Genomic DNA, 20,427 nt, shown 5'->3' with positions numbered 1-20,427 from the left:
TTATTATTACGCCGGCGGTTATATTTATTTAAAACATTTATTATTAAGCCGAGTAATCGATTGTTATTTACATGTGTGGTAGAGTCTATTTTTTAAGGAAAAAAATTGTTTCCAGGCTATTGTATTTTTACCAGTTATTTTTCCGACATACATATTTTTTTTAAATATCAGTAAAAAAATGTGAAAATTGATTTGTACTGTTGCAGTATGTTTTACTTCATTACAGAGTTGTGTTAGCAATAAAAACTTCTTTAATTGAAAAATCACCGGCTATTAAAATTACATTCTATTGTAGATATTAAAGATTTTATTTTTATTTATTTATTTATTTTGTAATAGTATTAGTCTACAATTTCATCTATATTTGATTAGATTTTTCTACTTTTTTTTTATTTTTTATTTTATGTCAACATTTCCGGACTTGGTGTAGATCTCAACGATGTTCATACACGTGCGAATCCCAGTTATATGAGGGAACGGAAGGTTAGTAGATCGATATCTGCTGCAAGCATTTTTCCAGTTGAAACGTTTTACGCACGTTTTCTGTACTCAAATCTATATTTACATTTGCTCATTCGTAATTATTGGCAATATTAATAATATAAATAAGACATTATGAGATAATAAAAATACAATGGCAATTACAGTATAATTATACAAGCTTAGTCTACAAATAATTCAATAGAACTCCTAGTTCATTGAGTTAATTATGAAGATATTACTTCACAATTCTAATTATTTCATCTAATATCTTACATCATTATTTTTAAAGTATTATTGGATCATTTTATATTCCAATTTGAGAGTAGAATCATTTTCAAAGGATAGGAATAGAAGTACTCCAAAATAGCAATATTTGTATAGAAATATTTCAGAAAGAAACCGACAAGAAATATAGACATCTTGAAGCAAGGTAGATGCAATCATTCTGCATGCTACGTTGTAGTAGATACAGATACAGAACAGCTTATACAAAATAATGCTTCAAGTGTGCTGCAACTATCGATTTAACTTGTTGCACGTGTAGACAAAAGCATTCGTGGAGAATAAAGTCTTCCAGTGGAAAAATTTAATGTATTGTTTCTTTTTAACCAAATTTTATTGTTGTTAAATTCATGACTATCAAACAGCAATTATGATAATATTTATAGTTATAACAATAGTATTTTTTGTAATAATAACGAGAAATGTAAAATTTTACTTTTATAAGAGAACTTTTTACACAGTATTCACATTGTCCCAAAAATAAGCCTTGTTTGAATTTCTCTGTGAATATGAATTAATTATTATGATTTCCACCGAATGCTCAAATATATTAAATTCTGTCGATCAATAGTTTTAAATATTGTATTATTTTTATTTCAAACGTGCAAAGTATATAAATGTCATGAATTATAAATAATATAAAATCCTGACAATAGATTATGTTGAGTCTCAAATATGTATATAGCCATTTTTGTCGTGATGGAATTATTAATGTATGTAAACAAATACTTTTTTTAAGTTTACTAGCAAGGTACAAACGCACTGCGCATTGTATTATATACGTAAATAAGCGAAAAAAAATTTTATTTTATCTTTAAATTAAAAATTTCTCCCACCATTGCTTTTAACAACCATTCAATACCCAAATAAAACAATGATGGATATGACGATAACCAATCATGCCTTTTTATAAGAAAGGATTATGTCAGATAAAAGGTTCAAAACCCTCGGAAATTTATTGTACATAACATTCATGCGGTTATTTTTCTAAATGTGTAAATTAAATATTATATTCAATTAAATATTAATAAAACAGTTACAACAACAGTATAAATATATTTCACAATTGTCATATCGCAGATGTAAATATTAATAATGAGTTGAAATAATCATGTAGACATTTCCATATATTTGCAGAACCTTTAATGACTTTATTTAGTATTCATATTTTACATTTCTATGCGTCTCTGACTACCGATGACAATCGTTTCGAATAACTTACATCACAGTAAGTTTAATTGATTCTTTAACATACTAAAAAAATACGTCCCTATGAACCTTAACCATTGTCAACGTTCAGATTAATTTACTGTTAACGCATTTTTATACATTACACTCTTAAATGATTAATCATCAATTAATAATATAATTATAGACTGGAGCTTATTAATTTATATTAAATTAATCAGTTAATATGTGTATTGAGTTTATAATAATATTCTATAGAAAAAGAGTAATAAAATTTATAACTATAAAATAGTAGAAGAAGGCAAATCATGCGGTTGAGCAAATTTTGATGTTCGGTATAAATTTCTCTTATCTTAGACATGTTGGACAAGGCATCAGCCCCATTTCATCACAATTTGTACATCTAAGTGCACAAATTTCATTTAAAAATCCGTGCCAGCGCCACGATTTTTTACTGCCGTGACAAGAGGTACATGGAATAAATCCAGCGTCGCCGCAAACAGAGCAAATTTTATGCACACCGAGAAACTGAAACAAAGAGAGAAACATTTATATAATCAAAAGAAAAAATTTTCATAAATAATATATTATTATATATAATAGACTATTTAATTAAAAACTTTAATAAAAATAATATAAACTTTAATACAATAGTCACAGAATTTTTTTAAAGTTGATATACTCATAAATATAATTGATGCCATAAAAAGTTTATAAATTGAACAAACAAATATTTTTCCACGATAAAATGATATCACAAATTCCGATTTTTCTATTGAAATATTTTAGGTACAATCAATGTTATTGATGCTAGATAATTTTCAGTGTCACTTAATAATTATCCAGCTGATAAAATTTTATTTGCTGGTATTTTAGTTCATATATAAAAATACAAACATTACTAGATAAGTTAAATAAAAGGTCATTTTTTATCAAGAACTTTTTCAACATTCATAAAAAATTTTTCTTAGTTTTTTTATGTAATAAAATGAAATTTATTAAAACCTTCAAATAAAATGTAACCTTTCTGTCTATACAAGATTAATATCACGTTTTTGAAGTCAGAATGATCTCTATCTCTGATAAAAATTGGAAAGAAATGTATTTAATAAAAAAACCGAAGGCTACACTTAAGTAAATAAATATCTCTATGATTGCCACATATACCTCTACTTACAATGCTATCATTAACTGTTTCAATCCAGTTATTTTCATTGAGGTTTTAGAAAAAAAATATCTTGTAACTTAGTTACTTATGTCAATCTTAAGAATAATGATATTAGATTCATTTTCTGTGGAGTAATGAATAGAATAATTTTAGCATAACATTATGGTGTAAAGAATTATGATGTTGAGTATGTCCACAGAACGACCTTTCTGTAACGCAAGGTAAATCCGATCAACTTGACACCGAAAATTTATGAGCTTAATTCTTGAAATGAGAGGGAAGTCGTCCCTGCGTTGGATGAAAGTGAAAGGACCATATAACCTTGCGTGTATTTAAGTAGTACTCGAACTAATTCTGATGCCTACTCGTACACACTAATTAGTTCTGCAAGTTTGTAATATCTCTGTTTGAATAATATATGATTTCTTTCATTTTCATTCACACATTTATAGTAATTCATTATCCATATTAACTTTTTCATCAATATAAAACAAATTAACTAATCCTGTGTTTTACACTTTTACTTGTTGTTGGCAATAATCAACACAATCAATGATCAGTCAAACTAATTAATAATCATGAATAATTAAAATTAGAAAACATTTAATCTTTTTTCTCATTAATTTTAATAATAGATTTCTATTAATTGCAGTGTAAAAAAATTATTCAAGATAAATACACTCGTCAACAAGTCAATTATCATCATGATAATGAGTAAATTGGTAAGTAGCAGATAACTAGAAAAAAACAAATGACAATTACTTACTTTAAATGGTTTGAGCATAGGTCGTAATTCCCCAGACTCATTAAGTTGTTCAACAGCATCAGCATCCTGAAAAAAAGATATTTATGAAAAAATGTCAATAATTGTGATAAATTGTAATCTATGTCGTGAGTGTATATTTGAAAAAAAATTACATATTTATTTATGTTAAGTAGATTGTAAGAGACACAAATGAATCAAAGACAGGAGACATTAATAAAGTGACTTTTTATTTATTTTCATGTTGTTATACTGTACTATTTGAATAGATCCTTTCAATTCTTTGCGTTATGTAAAATAATTATCTGACGCGGTCAGGTTGGAATGCAGTCCCCTTCATTTAAAGGTGTATGTAAAATATCTCAATATAAATATATAGTATAAATGTGAGAGAGAGCACATTCGCTTCTCTAGCTGTGAACATTTTCTAGGTAACATAAGCTACCTGTGTCTTTTTCTTTCTTTTTCCAATGGCCTTGGATCAGTTGGAGCTTGACATTTCACTTATATGCGTGTGTCTATTCTCTTAACTTTTGAGATTGCAATACTCGATGCATTAGCCAGAGATGAAAGGATGTTACACCTAGAATTATAGCTGTTAGGTTCACTTCATTACGATGAAGATTTTTTTTTTGGTTAGCTATCAAATACTTAAGGAAGTTTTAAATATTTTAAAGTTCAACTTTGTTAAAGTACTGAAATAGTTTTGACACTTGAATATGTTCACTGTACTTATTATAACTCTCTAAAAGTAGATAAGTATTCAGTTTAATTTATAACATCTATTTAAATAACGCAACTGTTCACGAAATATCGTGGGTGATAAAATAAAAAATAGGAATAAACGTCAACTAAAAAACGTGGGAGGATATTCTATAACTCAAGAAAAATCATGCGAAACAGTAGCCTCTAGAATACAATATTAAGATTTATTTGATATATTAAAGAAATAATTACATTTGTATTGTGTTTCTCTTTGTTTTATTCTAAATTTCTTTGAAATGAATAAAATGATGAAAAGAGTTGTCTACAGAATAATGCAAAGAATCATCTATCGCTTTTTTAATGCAAATATAAGTTGAAAAAAAGACGTTGAATGATGAAATGTTGACCTTTTTACTTTATAATATATTCAGAGGTGTCAAAAATGTTAGAAAAAAAGAAATTTGTAAGTAGAGTAATTCGATTTTGTGCTGACATTTCTCATACATTATAAAAAATCATATTAGTTTTTACATGATGATAAACTCAGTAATAGGACTCAACTGAAAATGAAATTTTCTCACAGAACATCCTGTTCTTGAAACAATTAACTTAATTTCAAGTGTCATTTTGGAAAATAAAAAAAAAAAAGTTGTATGAGAAATTTTTAATTAAATGATTTTTTCTCAAGATGATCAAATTGCACGTTCGAATATTTTCTCATCAGATTACGAAGTAGCTCCCACGTACAATAGTGAGTATTCGTAGTTATTCAAGTGACTTTTCTAGACTCGTAGTACAGAAAAACCTTCACCAATAAAGCCTTTGCGCAATAAGATCTAGAGGGCACGTGAGCATCTGCCTCTGACAGTGAATCATACAGTTGGTTGTGTGGAAACAAGTACTCATTGCCAGTTATATTGTAGGTACTTATTATTCTTTCAGTTTTCAAGATTTTTAAATGAAGTCTTCACACTTTCTATTATTCATATTTTCATAAATAATAAACGACTTGACAACAATTAAATACCCAATGACTAATAAACAATTGTAGATATTACGTTAGAATTTATTAGTAAAAGTTTCGATAAATTCTTGTGGTGATTAGTTGTCATAGTATCTTCTATTAATGTTCAATTCCATACATATATGCTTCTCGTATAATCGATGGATTGCGTAATGAAACGACGAGGGAATAAGATGAAGTACGATCGGCATAAACTTGTGGATTGACGTGAAATGTCAAAGATAAACGAGAGAGGATACCATCTTCGTATCAATTCTGTAATTTATACACATTGTGATGAGTAAAAATACCGGATGAAATTCCATTTAACTTGGATATCCTCACGCTATATTATAAACGCCCAGATATTTAGAACGTGTGAATTGTTTTCCAATGGTGTGACTTGGGATGCAATCATGATGTTTATAATTATAATATAAGGACGCTGTTATATGTAAACTGATCCATATTTTCAAGAAACAGTGTCAGTAGTATTAGAAAACCGGTCTATACTACATGAATGCCTTTGCGCTTGATACTGATTGATTAAACGAGCTCCTGTCGAGTGTCTAGACTAATGAACTAAAAGGATGAAGATATGATAACGATGCTAATGTGTTGATACATACCCCAATGTGTTGACCATCAATGAAAAGCTGTGGAACCTGCACGCAATCACTGGCTAGGCGATCTTTTAACTCTGTTTGTAAAGCAGAACTTCTATACAAATCTCGTTCCTCATATTGAACCATGTGAGTATTTAGAATATGTCGCATCTTCAAACAGGCGAATCTCGTTTTTGGAACCACTCCCATTGATGTTGTATAGACCACTACTTTGCCACTATCCTTTTGCCTGTAATTCTGTAACAAGTTCGCTTATTAGTTTGCTTATTTGGTCAAAGCGAAATTATCTATCCTTATGATTGAAATTAATTAGGTAAATTTGTTTGAGAAAATATTTTTTATATAATGATTATGCTACGGCGATGGAGGTTTAATTAATATTATGTTAGTAAATTTATTTGATCTTATTTTGTAGCTTTTATGCTTAGAAATACGGTAAGTTATAATGATAATAAGCAATATTGTATATTCTCTATTATGTACTCCTGTAATGTATTTAGAGCACAATCTTTGAACTTTTTAAACTGCAGTGTATTAAATTCCCTATTATATAAGTAGTATGAGAAAAGCTCGGTGGAATGAAAAATTTCAAGGTACAAAAAAATTAGATGAAAAATTTCAGGGCTTTTTTTCAAGAATGATGAATTGTTGAAGATAAATATTTCGTTTATGTCTTTTTATAAACAAACCGTGAATAAAATTTTTCATGAAAATATTTTCTACAGCAAGTTATAAGATTTTAAATAATGATTTTTTTTTTAAATCTTATAACGATTTTATTCAATCTGAGCTTGTTGGTAGAATGAGATTATCCTTTTTTTGACCCACTAAAATAATTGCACTCTATGTAGAAATAATGATTGAATAGATTATACCTCAATTCACCCCGATATGAAATAATAATCATGATAATTATTGGAGATAGGTATTTTTAAAGAAAAATTCTGTGCATACGCACGTTTTAAGCATAGTCCTACAAGATTTTCTAGCATAGTTACGTAAATCAGTTGTGTCGCACCTGAGGGACAAAGATTGTGATTATGTTGTATTAACTTTCACTACGTGGCTGTAGTAAAACGCGGTTTCATACAAACAAGATGACACAAATACTTCTGTTTTAAATTATACATCTGTTGTAATTTACATTGAGACAATCATCAATTGGCATTTCAATCATTGTCACTGATTTTGTTTTCAAGTTTATATATACTTTCAATTAATCAGATATCCTTTCCTTTTCAACAGAATTTTTTTAATCATAAATACTTGTCATATTTTGACTCTAAATAATTACCAGTCATTATTTTAATTGAAGTTTTATTTCATTTACTTTAAATGAAACAAATCATATTTAATTCTTGGTAAATGAGGTTTTTGTAATTTTATTGCATTAAAGGAAATTGCAGATCTTCACTAAAATATTTAATTACGAAATTTGTTAAAAAATAATTTTAGTTTTTAGTCATTGAAGATTTAGTTAAAAAAATAAACCAATATCATGAAAATATTGTATAAAATTCTCTTTATTCATTTTTAGACCCAAGTAAAATTGGATTAATTTGTACTATATTTGCATTGGGTGGTAAATTTTCAATGAGAAAAAGCATTTTTCACAATTATCTATGAAAAAATAGTTTTTACAATTGTTAAATATTGTTATGTATTGAAATTGAAGTGGAGTTCCGCTTGTGGGTAATTGACATTTCATTAATTCTTTACACCAATGAACTGTTTTCAATGTTATTTCCAATAATATTTTTTTTTGTTGTTAAATCAATTACATTAAATAATGAATGAATTGAAATTGTTATTACTAAACATTGGTTACAACAAAAAATGTTAAAAAAAAATAATAATCAACATTGTGATTATTTATAAAAAACTACATTCATGTCAAGAATCATGATATATTCGATTCACTCAAACGTGAATAAAAATGATTTCCCTTCTGTTTTTTCAACCTTAAGTATAGTTATCCTTATATCGACGAAGCTATTGTTGAACATATTGAAGGAAAAAAGTGTGTATAAAAGGAAAAGGCTGCTGTTACATATCAGGTATATTTATGTAGAACAAGTAAAAAAAGAAAAATATGAATGCATATTGAAAGCATGAAGGCGTGTTACTTTTCCACGTTGTAGTAACATGAGCACTAGTAACATCGATTTACTTGAAGAGTGTGGTTACAAATCATTCGTGCTTGCAAATAGCCGATTTTTGAATTGGACCGGAACGGAAAGTTTTCTCTTAGGTCTACAGTGATTCCCTTCATTGGTCTTGTGACATTAGTTCATTAGATTCAATTTATCTAGTCATTATACAAAGTCTCCAAAATTAGGACAGTCACTAATTTGAGTGATAAAAAATCTTTTCTTCAAGACATTTCTCTTTTTTTTCTTTGTGACCTTGTTCGCTTTTATTCTCAACAATACTTTTATTAAGGTAGGATTCAAATTTATGCTTATATTAAAGATAAAGTTTTCTAAAGCTAGGATGCACATGCAAGCTCAATAAATCGTAATCTCAGTGAAAAGTTGCAAGGAATGGATTGAAGCAGGCGGTTTAATTGGTCATCGCAATGTGTTACCAGCAGGCGTAAAGCCTTTAATTCACTATTGCGAGCGAGAGTTTTCATAGATTGTTAACTACTACTTGCTAAACCAGGTGCGAGTTAAGAGAATGTCTAGTAAAAGGAAACGATAATAAATTTATTGCACCACATAAATAGTATCATATAGAAAAAGTGAATTTTATACCTGGCATGCTTCTGGTTATCATTTGACTGAAAAGTACTATTAATTTTTTTGGAGATCAATTAATTATTTACAGCTGTAAACTAATTAGAAACATAACTAGTAAAAAACATCAAGAGTGAATATAACTACACCTTCATTTCTTACGCCTCGTCGATTTTGTATTAAATTCGTGACAGTTCGAAGGTAATTTATGGGAGTGTCTCACGCTGGTTTCGTCCAAGTTATTATAAGATAGCTTTCATCACATACTTTTTTATTTTTTTGTAAAGTTAATTTTCATCAGCCAAATTGTCATCGATAAAAGGAGTATCAAGAACCGTTTGATTTTTTATTTGATTGTTTTTTTCTTTTATATTAAAGTTCCTTTTTTCTCTTGAGTGAGAAATAAGAGAATAATTCTAAAATGAGGTTCTTGAACTCCTAAACTTTCGAAAAATTTATACTAAGATACAGCTGGCGTACCAATAAAACTATAGTATCGATATAAGTTTGTGTAAATTTTCTCAGAATCGCCAACTTTTTTATTGCTTTAAAAGAAATACTTTTCCTTTCAGTGTATGTCAATATTTGAAGTAACAAAATTTCTCCACTGAGTTGAATCATTTTTTTGCATTTAGCTTTTTTCCAGCGAGTTCTTCACGGTTGAAGCAAAAACTAGACTACCTGACGTGTGTAAAATAAATTGAAAACGTGACAAGTAGAAATCAATGAGTTATTAAATAAATATTTTCGATAAAAACTAATGCTTGAATAGAATGAGTCCATTAGGACAACATCTAAGTACTATGAATTTTTTAAATAATCTCTTTTGAATAACGCTTTCTAGAAAGCTTTTGTATCAACAACTGATAATCAAAACCTGCTGTGAAACTTTGTGCATCGTTGGTGGTCTTATCATATAGAAGATGGCGATGTAAAAGCATCGATTAATTTATTTGAAATAATGCGCACGCGTAAAACATGTGAGGGAATTATGTTATTCATTTCCGCAATGATTTCTCCACAACTGGGATAATGTTACGAGAGATCAGGTCGGCTGTTTCGTTGAGCTGGAATTTACCGTTAGGATGTTGGAAGTACTTTGATAAACTTGGTATAAATGTGGAAAGTTATTGAATCACCTGAATCGAATAAATCATGCGAAACGCTGAGCATTCCCATGAAAATTCAAATTTCATATCTTCAGATGGTATTTTGTCGCCTTTACGACATACATTTGTATTCTGAAATTTCATATTTTCTGCTGTAAATGTTAAACGATTTTAAACTACAATCCATTCTATAACATGAAGTTTAATATTTTTTTTGAATTACAATTATGATGTAAAATCATTCTTCTCAAATTAGCTGTGACATTTAAGTGTGTTGTTAAAGTGAAAATATATTTTATCAACAACCAAATTGACATATCATTTTATTTATACAGTAAATTATTTTTCAATTTATGAGTTCAACTAATAAAAAAATTTAAGTATACATAATCATTAACTGGTGAAGATTATTCACTTTTTATGTATAAATAATTATCCACAGTTCATTTCAACTATAAGAATTGTTGAATAAACGTAGTATTCTTGAGTTAAGAGTTTCAATAACTTAATGATATTGTAAAGCATTACGAGTTAATGAGGCTATACCAGCAGATGGTTATAAAAGACTTATAGCTTGTCTAAATAAAAAGCCGTCGTAATAAATGATGCATTTGAAAAATTATGAAATTAGTACTCATTAATAATATACATAAGTTTAATCACAAAGTTATCATGAGTTCTTTAAATAACAGCCATCGTAATGCGAATCATAGGCTGTTAATTAGAATAAAATTGTTGAAGACAATGATATGAATAAATTTATCGTCATAATAAATTCACAAAGAATTTTACCAACTCTAAAAATTAGAGATGAAAGTAATAAAAATGTTATAAACTCTTTTCCCATCTTCTAGACATTAAATCCTGTCACAGCATAAATAACAAAATTTTCAGCATTTTTTTATGAGAAGTTATTCATTTTTATGATGCCATTTTCACAGAAAGATGAAAATGCAAAATAAAGAATCTCCAGTGACTTATAAAAGTAATAGTCGTGACAACTTAATAATCGCATATTCCTTGAGTGGCTGTTTATCACATTTGGTTACAAAAGCGAGGGTAGTAATAAGAATTTGTCGTAGCAGTCTGTCATTTGTATAATAACAGACTAAAAGTCTTACTGTTTTCCTTTACTATTGCAGAGCCTGAGGCTTTCACGACACTGGTTTAGATCTCTGAGAACTAGTGCGATGATATATTCATTTCCAAAACAAGACAGTGGAGAAATGAAAAATGTCTAGGAATGTGATGATAGCATGTTTCAGATATTTCCGGTGAATGTGTAATTACTATTAATCGAGATGGAGCGAAAATAACGTGTCACCATTGTACTCTGTATCAACAAAAAATTTACGGTTTAGCCGTGATCTAGGTCATTAAGTAACACAATGAATATAAACGTAAGGCAATCTGTGAGATTAAAAATGATTAAGTATTTTTCAAATCTCTCAATAGTGGAATGGAAAAGTTTTTATTTAATTTTAATCTGGTGAAATTAATGAATTATGATACAATCTTATAATTCCTTAATTTATAAGCAATGATCATTAACTTAATTTATTAATAATTTGTCATATTAATTATATGAAACAACGCAGTATCATTGTATGACTTTATAGCGATACATATGCAATTTCTAAATGTGAATACATTGCATCACGTTCTGGTATCATTTTTAACTCCTTAGAAAATTCTTTAGCAGTTAATCTTTTTATTCTCACTAGAGATGACTAATGAAATGTATCGTAAAGTATCCAGTTGAACCCAATTTTTGACACAGTTTTCTCTTTTTATTTCCAGATTTCAATTTTCGATCATTATTTTCTAGAATAAAATTTAACTTTTATACTTTTTCTGCTAAAAGTATTTTTTACTCCAAGAAAAGCTTTTAATTATCTCATAAAAAAGTAAAAATATATTAGTATTCATATAAATGTTAAAGTGATTTATTTATTACACTTTCTGCAGTTATTTTGAAATCATATTTTTTCCTCTTTATAAAACTACCTATTTTTCTGGTAATAAATTTTTCTTATTTTCGCATAGTCATAGTGATAAGATCAAAACAAAATTCTTGATTGAAAGATAGAGATTAATTGACATTAGAACAAGTATTATATAACCTTTAATAATTAAATATTAATTCAAAAATGCAGAAAATTCTGCTGACTAAAGGAAATAAAAGCATGTAAAGCATAAATTGAAATTTTTATGACTTTTCTTCTCCTCGTAATATAAATATATTATTTTTTACATTGAATTATGGAATACCTTTTTTGTAGTGAAAGTAAAGTATTTTGTTAAAGATTCTACATTACTACCGTTGAATCTTTTCCCTGAGATAATTAAAGATCATGATCTTTCCATTATGAAGAATATTCTTTTATTATCAACCACGTAGAAATAAAATAATAAAACAAGAAACAATTATATCGTAAAGTAAATGCTGATGAATATTCACATTCTACTAAAAATTTTCCATGGCTTTCCCTTACTCATTATTCTACAGATATAAACTGTATGCATAAAAGTTGTCGTCATTATGCGTCCGAATAATTTAAAACTCTCTAATTGTCAACAATACTCCATCAACGGTACTATTGGAGGTGTTGGTCAAAGAATACTCTATCTACATTCATTAATTATTTAGAATTCTGTGCATTCCATTCTTAACTAATGAAAGTAATAAGTGAAATTGTGGAGAAAAAATAAAGAAAAATAATTTGCGCAATATGTGAATGGTTTGTGCAATATGTGGAACCAATTCAAGAATAAACATTTATATTTGATCCTATCAAAACTTGTCGCTGGAATGTACGAATACTTGATAGGTTTACTTTTAAGACCTAAACTGGATTCCGTTTTTACTACCACTGAATATAAAACTATCTATTTTATTAAAGAACGAGGAAAAACAATTTTCTTTAAAAATAATAAAAAATATATATGTAAATATTGAGTTAATTTTCTAGTAATTAAGTCATTATGTATCACATACATAACGTACTGATACTTCCGCGAACTTTAACCAAAGACATTTGGAGAATCTCACACTTGACTTCCTATGTACGATGTTACTTATCCTTTTTTCTCTGGTTTTTACTCAGTGGAATCGTGAGTGAACGAGAGTCACGCATGGCGTAAATGTAATCCTAATGAATAGCTATGGCAATTGGAATTATCTTAAAGAGCCTTTGTAAGCCGGAACTGCTTGGAAAGCTCTCGTTGGTAAATAGAAATGCATGACAGGAATCATTTGGATTTAAAAGCTTTTTTTCATGTTATAACCTGATTTTTTTGCTAATGCTAACAACATACCTGCAGCTGTAAAGAGAAAAGAACTATTGTGTTTGAATCATATAATCTATACGAGGATAGAGAAGTGAAAGGCTCGCGATAATAACACATTGCAATACCTTGAAGAATATTGACGTCTGATTTGTGTGAATGAGTATCCCATAGTTTTATGTCAACTTTTGTTGACGTTAATAACATATTTCAGCTTGGGTTGTTGGCATGGTCGTTGGATTAGGTATGATCGATGAACAGACGTGCTTAAGATTCAGTTGGATGTTCTTTGCACAACTTTAGGTATTAAAGTGTAACAACGTGAAAAAGATATCCTATCAAATATATTACTCCAGAACTACTTATATTATTATTTATATATTTGGTATGTAATATGCATATTTCCTTTCTATCTTTTGAATTATTTTTAATATTAACATGAAAAATGTACATAACGGAAAATGATTTAATTATTTTTATGTTTAAATATCAGATTACTACAGTAATATAGGAGAAAAGAAGTAAATTTATGCTAATTAATTTCACGGAGAACTAGAATATTTATATACGGTTTATGTACTCGTGAAAGGATTATGTACCAATCTCCAGCTTCTTTTCAAGTGACTTTTGCTTCATCTACCATTTCTCCCCAACTAGTTTTATCTTAATCTCAGGGCAGAGTATCAAGGTCATTCGTGCTCGATGCTAGTCTACGGATAATTGGAAAAGTGAGTGCAAACGGAAGTTGTTACGTGATCTGATAATAGATGGAATCAACGATTGGGAGTAATCATCAAGTTTTTTTTCAATTAAATCTGGATATTTTGTGAAAAAATAATAACTTACATGTAATCTCAGAACAACATGAAAAGTTTATTCATTTTAATAATAGCTAATGATGTAACTGATAGTTTTAATGCTAGATTGTTCATTTAAAAAAATGTATTGAATAAAAGTATTAACAAAAGATTTCCTGAAAAGGAAATTTTCAATAAAACATCAAAGTTAAGCAACAGAAATTATAAATTTACAAGAATTAAATTAAAAGTTGAGCTTCAGTTTTAATAAACTTCCACTTTACTTGGAAAGTTCACATATTTTTCGTCACAAAAGAATCATTAAACATTAATATCATGGTAGAAAATAAAGAAAAGTCCAGATTAAATTAAAGTAAATTAGTCTAGTAGACTTTTTTTTATCATTATCTTTGCTTGAGGCGTTTTATTTTTTCAAGTTTAATTTAGTTTCTGTGACCTGTTACAAGAAAGAGCAGAAAATCGAAAACTATTTACTCGGATTGAGTAACCAATGAACCATTTTTAAATTACTGACTAGAAGAAGGAATTTCTAGTAGAAAAAAATAATCATCATAATCATTAAAAATCCTAGCCTAAATAATTTTTTAATTTATTTAAACCAGCGATAGTATTCAAAAATAGCCTATCATTATAAAGTGTAATTATAAAAGTTTCCATCTTTAATTAAATCCAGCGTAGTTAGAAATTAGAAAAGATAGACAGTGGAGTACTGAGCATCTGATACAATTGAAGTTACCTGAATCAGTAGATATATGTAATCTGTCTAGTCGACGGTTAAATTCGGCTGGATAGGTATTAAAGATAAAGAGTAGAAAAAAGAGAAAAAGTTAAAATGAAAGGAAGCAAAGAAGAATTCATGAAGAGACTGACGTTTATCGTTACTTCTACGTTGTCGTCGCGGTCTCTTTGACCTGCTTTCTCTTTTCCCACCCGATTTGTCTTATGGACATGCTCAGCGCGTGTTTTCTTCAACCGGGAAATTCACAGAACTATTTTCGCCACCTGTCGCTCGACCTCGCTACCAGTTAGCAGAGTGTGGACTCTAAGTGATACTTGATGAGAATAGGAAATAAAAGGAAGCAACATAAGAATTTCTTCCTTCCACGCGTGTATGTAACAAGTCTTTGCCCCCAAGGAATACCAGATAAGAAGTAGGTCGGCCACTTGTCTCTTGAGATTTTTTTTTCTGCTTCTCAGTTGCAAACACTCTTTAAAATTATTCATCTTTAATAGATAGCCCAGCTTCTTGCTTGGCATCAATATTCGTTTTATTTATATAATCATTAATTTATTGTTTTTCTTAATGGGCATGGATCTTCACATTCCTGTTGAGTCATCACTCGTGGGTACTGCAAGTGATAGAGGTCATTCTCCTACAAACATACCTACTATGTGAGAATTGGGACACTTGATGACTACTTTCACTTATAACACTATTTAAATTAGACTGTCATGCTTGAAATACACTTAATATTTAATTACAAAACTTGATTGATTTTTGCCTGTATTAATACTTGAGATATGATGTAATATGGGATTGAGTGTTTACATAAGAGCGTTCATTGACAGAATCACTGATGATAATAACAGGTAGCTTTTTATGCATTGTTGAAAATTATTGAGTAAAGAAGATATTTATTGCTGTGGTGTCAAAAGCTATTCACTTAAATTTATGTCGAAAGTATACTTGATTAAATATTAACTTTTCAGACTGTTAGTAAAAATATTAATAGAAAAAATACATAAATGTATACTTAAGTAGAAAAAAGGACAATTGAATTATTGTTCATTGATGTGCAAACCATGATATTCGGTGGGGCAATTTCGAAAGTTGTACCTTGCGCCCAAAATTATTGACTCTGGTTGTTGAGTGCTCACTGATTAACACAAAAATTGACGCCTACTTACTTTCCCTTAACTGTAAGGAATGAATCTTGACAGACTACAAAATACATTTTCTGAGAATCTTCAGGAAATTTTTGTTTTCATGCTGCATTGAATAAATAATGTCGTTTAACAATACGTTGATAAATGATGAACAATTTGAATATTTACAGTTGAATACTTTGAAAGGAAAAAAAAATAAATATTGTAATGAATTTTTACTCTCTTTAAATGAAATCGAGAATGACATTTAGATTTCATTTCATGTTTCGTTGAGTTTTCTGTTTGAAAATTACTATCACGTGTGCTTACCTCATACAAGGAAAATTGTTCTACAAATTCTATGACTGTTGCGTGTTTTTACTCACATCACATTTTTCTCACTTGTATTAACTGTGAGCTGATTTTATGATTAACATTATCCTCACAGATATTATTTAAAAACAATTGAAATAATATACCTCATTAAAAGTTGATGTATAACATTTAAGATTACATTTATGTTTTATAGTATTCTTTAGTTGAAAAATAATTTAATCTTTTAAAATTCTTTTCAATTGTTTTTTTATTAAGAATAAAATTATTACTGAGTCGTTAAAATATTTATTTTACTACAAAAACATTGATATCAATTTAAGATATTTAATGATAATTACTGATTTTGTTTGTATAAATGATTATTAATAATAAAATTTAGGACAAAATATCATTATAACCTCTGGCGTCATTTATGAATTTGGGTCTGATCTGGTCACGACTTTCTGTATTGGACTTTCTACGTAAATCAAGTTTAATTAACCAGTTCACTTGACCTGAGATGATGCTGATTCAAAAATATGTACAGCATAATTTTGGGAACCAGTTAAGTTTCACCTACTACTCTAAAAAGTTTTTCAATTATTTACCAGAGAAGAAAGCTGGAAGGAAAATCGCAAAAATTATTTGACTCTGGATTCCATATGCGGAAATTCTATCATTCAAACCGTAGATGGTACTTGAATAATTTTCTCATTCTGTACATGTGATGTCGTTCTATTGAAAGTACCGTTATGTTACGATTTGTTCCGCATTGACGAAGCTATCGACGATACCAACAAGAGTGTAACAGGTTCACATATGTATACGCAATGCTGAAAGAACCCTTTAGAAATCATTCTATCATCAACGTTGTAATCTGAACACTCGTTGACATTTTTAACTGTAAATTTATTACGCTCTACGATTATGTGGTCACTACAGAACATTACCATGACATTTTATAATGCTCCATAATTTTAAATAATTAATTTTCTGATAAATTCATTTAATTACTTCAACAATTAAGTAATTTACTTACTTATCGTTGCTTAAATAAAACATTTTCTGATTAAAGCAACTGTTTTAGAAAAGACGGGATTTGAATCTCTATTTCTACAAGTTAATTAATCCATTATCAACCACGTACACCAAGTTTTAAGTAATTAAATCCCAAGTTAGTGTATATACAATAACATTCAAGATGTATTTACCTTCGACGACGGGTTTTGTAGAAAAGTCGCAATCCCAGCACGAACCCTATTCTTGACTCCACGAACAGTTCCCTTGGCACTTCTTATGGCTTCTTTATCAAGAATCTTATATCCGGCGAAATATTCTTCCACCTCATTATCCTCAAGCTTTTTCCTGTTTTCTGAATCATCATTATCTGGTTGAAGTTCGTTAATATGAAACTTGTAAAATCTGTCATCCTCATAGAGATATTTTGTTCCGTTGTCACGATTGTAATTGGCATAACGCTCAGCCGCTGCGGTCTCTTGCTCTAGCCGGTCTTGTTCTTTCTTTCTTTCTTCATATGTGCACTCCTTCACTACTGGCGATGATGGTTGAAGTCGTCCGTTAGCCAACGGGTTTGGACTTGGCATTGGTGGTGTTGAGGAAGTCGACTTGGACAACGAACAAGTGTTGGATGAAGACACCAAAGTACTTGATGATTCTCTAGTAGAGCTTGAAATCATGTCAACTGTGCTTGACGACTTCTCTTGAATCTTTTCGTTCTTCTCGTAATTCTTGTTAACGTCATTTTTATTATTGTTGTTAGTACTCAGCCTGATACGTTCAAGCTCGTCAGTGGTAGCTTTCAAATCACTTTTTTCACACACATCATCATGTTTTACTTGCACGTTAATGTCATTGCTTGACAAGTCGCGTGACTTGTCGCATGATACATCATTATCATTTTTCAAGGTAGACTCGATGACCCTGGCAGCAAGTTCACCACTGTTGAGTGAATCACAACTAATACTACTCTCATTATCATCGCTATCACCTTCGGCGCCACTACTTGTAAGGCTTCCTGTTCGATTATGTTGACCTGGAGTACTGCTGAGGACTATGGTACTGGAGTTTTTCTTTTTAGGCAAAGGAGGTGGAGTTCCATCCAAATCACTACAGGTACCACTGTCCAGAGTATCACTAGGAGAACACTGACCACTGGACATGATCATAGTAGAAAAAGAATTTTGAAAAGGTCCATAATAGAAGCATGTATTTGAACGGTTAGTATTATTAACACTTTCAGTTGAACCTCGTTGAACCATTTCGTCACGTTGCTGATTACTCAACTGATGATCCGCTTCATTTACAACACTAATACGCACGCAACTTTCAATAACACTTGCTCCACCGTTAATGACGTTCCTCGTATTCACATTTGTGGTATTGTCGTGTTTGATAAGACACTCGACCCCGTTTTCGTGTAAGTTTGTTTCATCTGGCGTCAAATGAACAGTTGATATAACTCGACTATTATCGAGTTCAGGATTAATCTTAATTTTAACAACATGTGCTGGCTGCTGTTGATGATGCTCTGATGTTCTCTGGTTGAGACTGCAGTTGTTGACCGATTGCACTTTCGGGAAGATGGTACTCCAGCCTGGAGAATCTGCTTTCGAAGCGCTGCCTGCTACGTATACCGTTGCTCCGGCCTCTGAGGGAAGTTGCGAGAAAGTGGGGGCAACGGCCAGACCTGACACAGTCTGTCTACCACCTTGGCTTTGATGACAGACTTTGCCTGATGGTAGTGTTGATGAAATTGTCATTGTAGTTACTTCATCCATTCGAATTTGTGAAAATTGCTTAAGCTATTAGTGCAAAAAAATGTGCATGTGTTTTCGTTTTAAATTTATTTGTTTTGTCTTTCATTTATCTTTGCCCACAGGCCTACATAATTTTGTTGATGGCATTCCTGGAGAGTTTTTAACGTCAAAACGTTAAATACCCGTTAATTTATTTTTCGAATAAAATATAAAATTCCCCAAAAGCCGTTATAGGTAGGATGGTTATTCAAGGACATCTATTCTGAGATCCGATCAAATATGTTAATTGAGTCGGTAAAAGTTCCAAGTGTTAAATATTATTGGATATTCATTTACAGAGTCCAAGTTATTAACGATCTTCTCTACCCTTTTCTTATTTTCTTCTTTATTTCCACTTGCTACATACGTGCCTCTAATTATGCTTTTGCCGGCTCGACTGGAGTCTGAATAAATGAGAAACAGCGTAGAGATAGTGTGTATAATATTTTAAATAACGCAGCGCGTAAGCCAGCTGCGAAGGTTGTGGTATGAGTAATTGCGAAAATTGTCTGAATTATTAAGGAGGTAGGTGATTGTTTTCGAATTGAAATAAATCTTTCAATACACGTCAGCCACGTTAACTAAACAAGTTCACACTGCTGTTATAGTAATTATTTTATTATCAAGTTCACTAATTACATTTACACTTGATTCCCATCAATATTAATAATGATGATTCACCATAAAAATTCCAGTTGTAAATTTTTTCATTCTGTCAATTGAACAGATAATTTTAAATTGGAATCTCATAAGAAATTGGAGGGGATTAGCTCTTCTCGAGGTAGTCAACACCTGTTGCGGTGCAGGTAAAACCTGATGTACCAGTTAACACAACACTCGCCTTCTTCAGACCGTCAGAACAGTATATACATTCACGAGAGAATCCACGCTGTGATTGAAGAAACACGTTCGCAGTATGGAGCGACGCTAACTGTACTGAGTACCATCGACAGCGTTAACGCGGCAGCCTTCTTCAAGCATTGGTGGGGCCTGGTAGATAATACCAGTAGAGAGGGAAAATGGGTCTTACGAGTTGCCGCAGGCACGGCTATCTTGTGACGATCTCTTAGACTTTAGTGGCGTCCTCTGCCGGACCTTGTACAAGGAATTTATCCGGTTTCTCATTTAAATACTTGTCCATCATTGTGACTAAATGATTCTTACAAACACTAGTCAGATGAACAGCCAGGATAGGAAGGTATGCGAGAGAGTATCTGGGACTTTAATGGTATACCACAGGCGTTACACCTGCCGAAAAA

The 20,427-nt window shown here is 30.1% G+C and overlaps 1 protein-coding gene across 1 annotated transcript; it reads right to left on the bottom strand.

Moving 5' to 3' along the window:
• Positions 1-1,891: 1,891 nt before the first annotated feature.
• Positions 1,892-20,165, bottom strand: LOC118066041 (uncharacterized). The gene is made up of 4 exons (XM_035081776.1): positions 17,564-20,165; positions 6,222-6,455; positions 3,888-3,953; positions 1,892-2,481 (listed from the first exon to the last, which is right to left on the bottom strand). The coding sequence occupies exons 1-4, from the start codon at positions 19,148-19,150 to the stop codon at positions 2,302-2,304; spliced, it is 2,067 nt and encodes a 688-aa protein (XP_034937667.1). The 5' UTR covers positions 19,151-20,165; the 3' UTR covers positions 1,892-2,301.
• Between the last annotated feature and the right edge of the window lie 262 nt (positions 20,166-20,427).

This window comes from Chelonus insularis, unplaced genomic scaffold, assembly GCF_013357705.1.
Source record: "Chelonus insularis isolate UGA/USDA-ARS -01 unplaced genomic scaffold, ASM1335770v1 contig_326_pilon, whole genome shotgun sequence".
In the NCBI taxonomy this organism is placed as follows: domain Eukaryota; kingdom Metazoa; phylum Arthropoda; class Insecta; order Hymenoptera; family Braconidae; genus Chelonus; species Chelonus insularis.
Note: the sequence above shows the minus strand (reverse complement) of the source record. Positions and strands in the feature narration are given on the sequence as shown.

Coding starts and splice junctions, on each gene's coding strand:
- LOC118066041 (XM_035081776.1), bottom strand. CDS start 19,150: ATGGATGAAGTAACTACAATGACAATTTCATCAACACTACCATCAGGC. Junction 6,456..17,563: donor TACAAAACCCGTCGTCGAAG/GTAAATACATCT, acceptor AACTTGTTACAG/AATTACAGGCAAAAGGATAG. Junction 2,482..3,887: donor CTATGCTCAAACCATTTAAA/GTAAGTAATTGT, acceptor TCTTTGTTTCAG/TTTCTCGGTGTGCATAAAAT.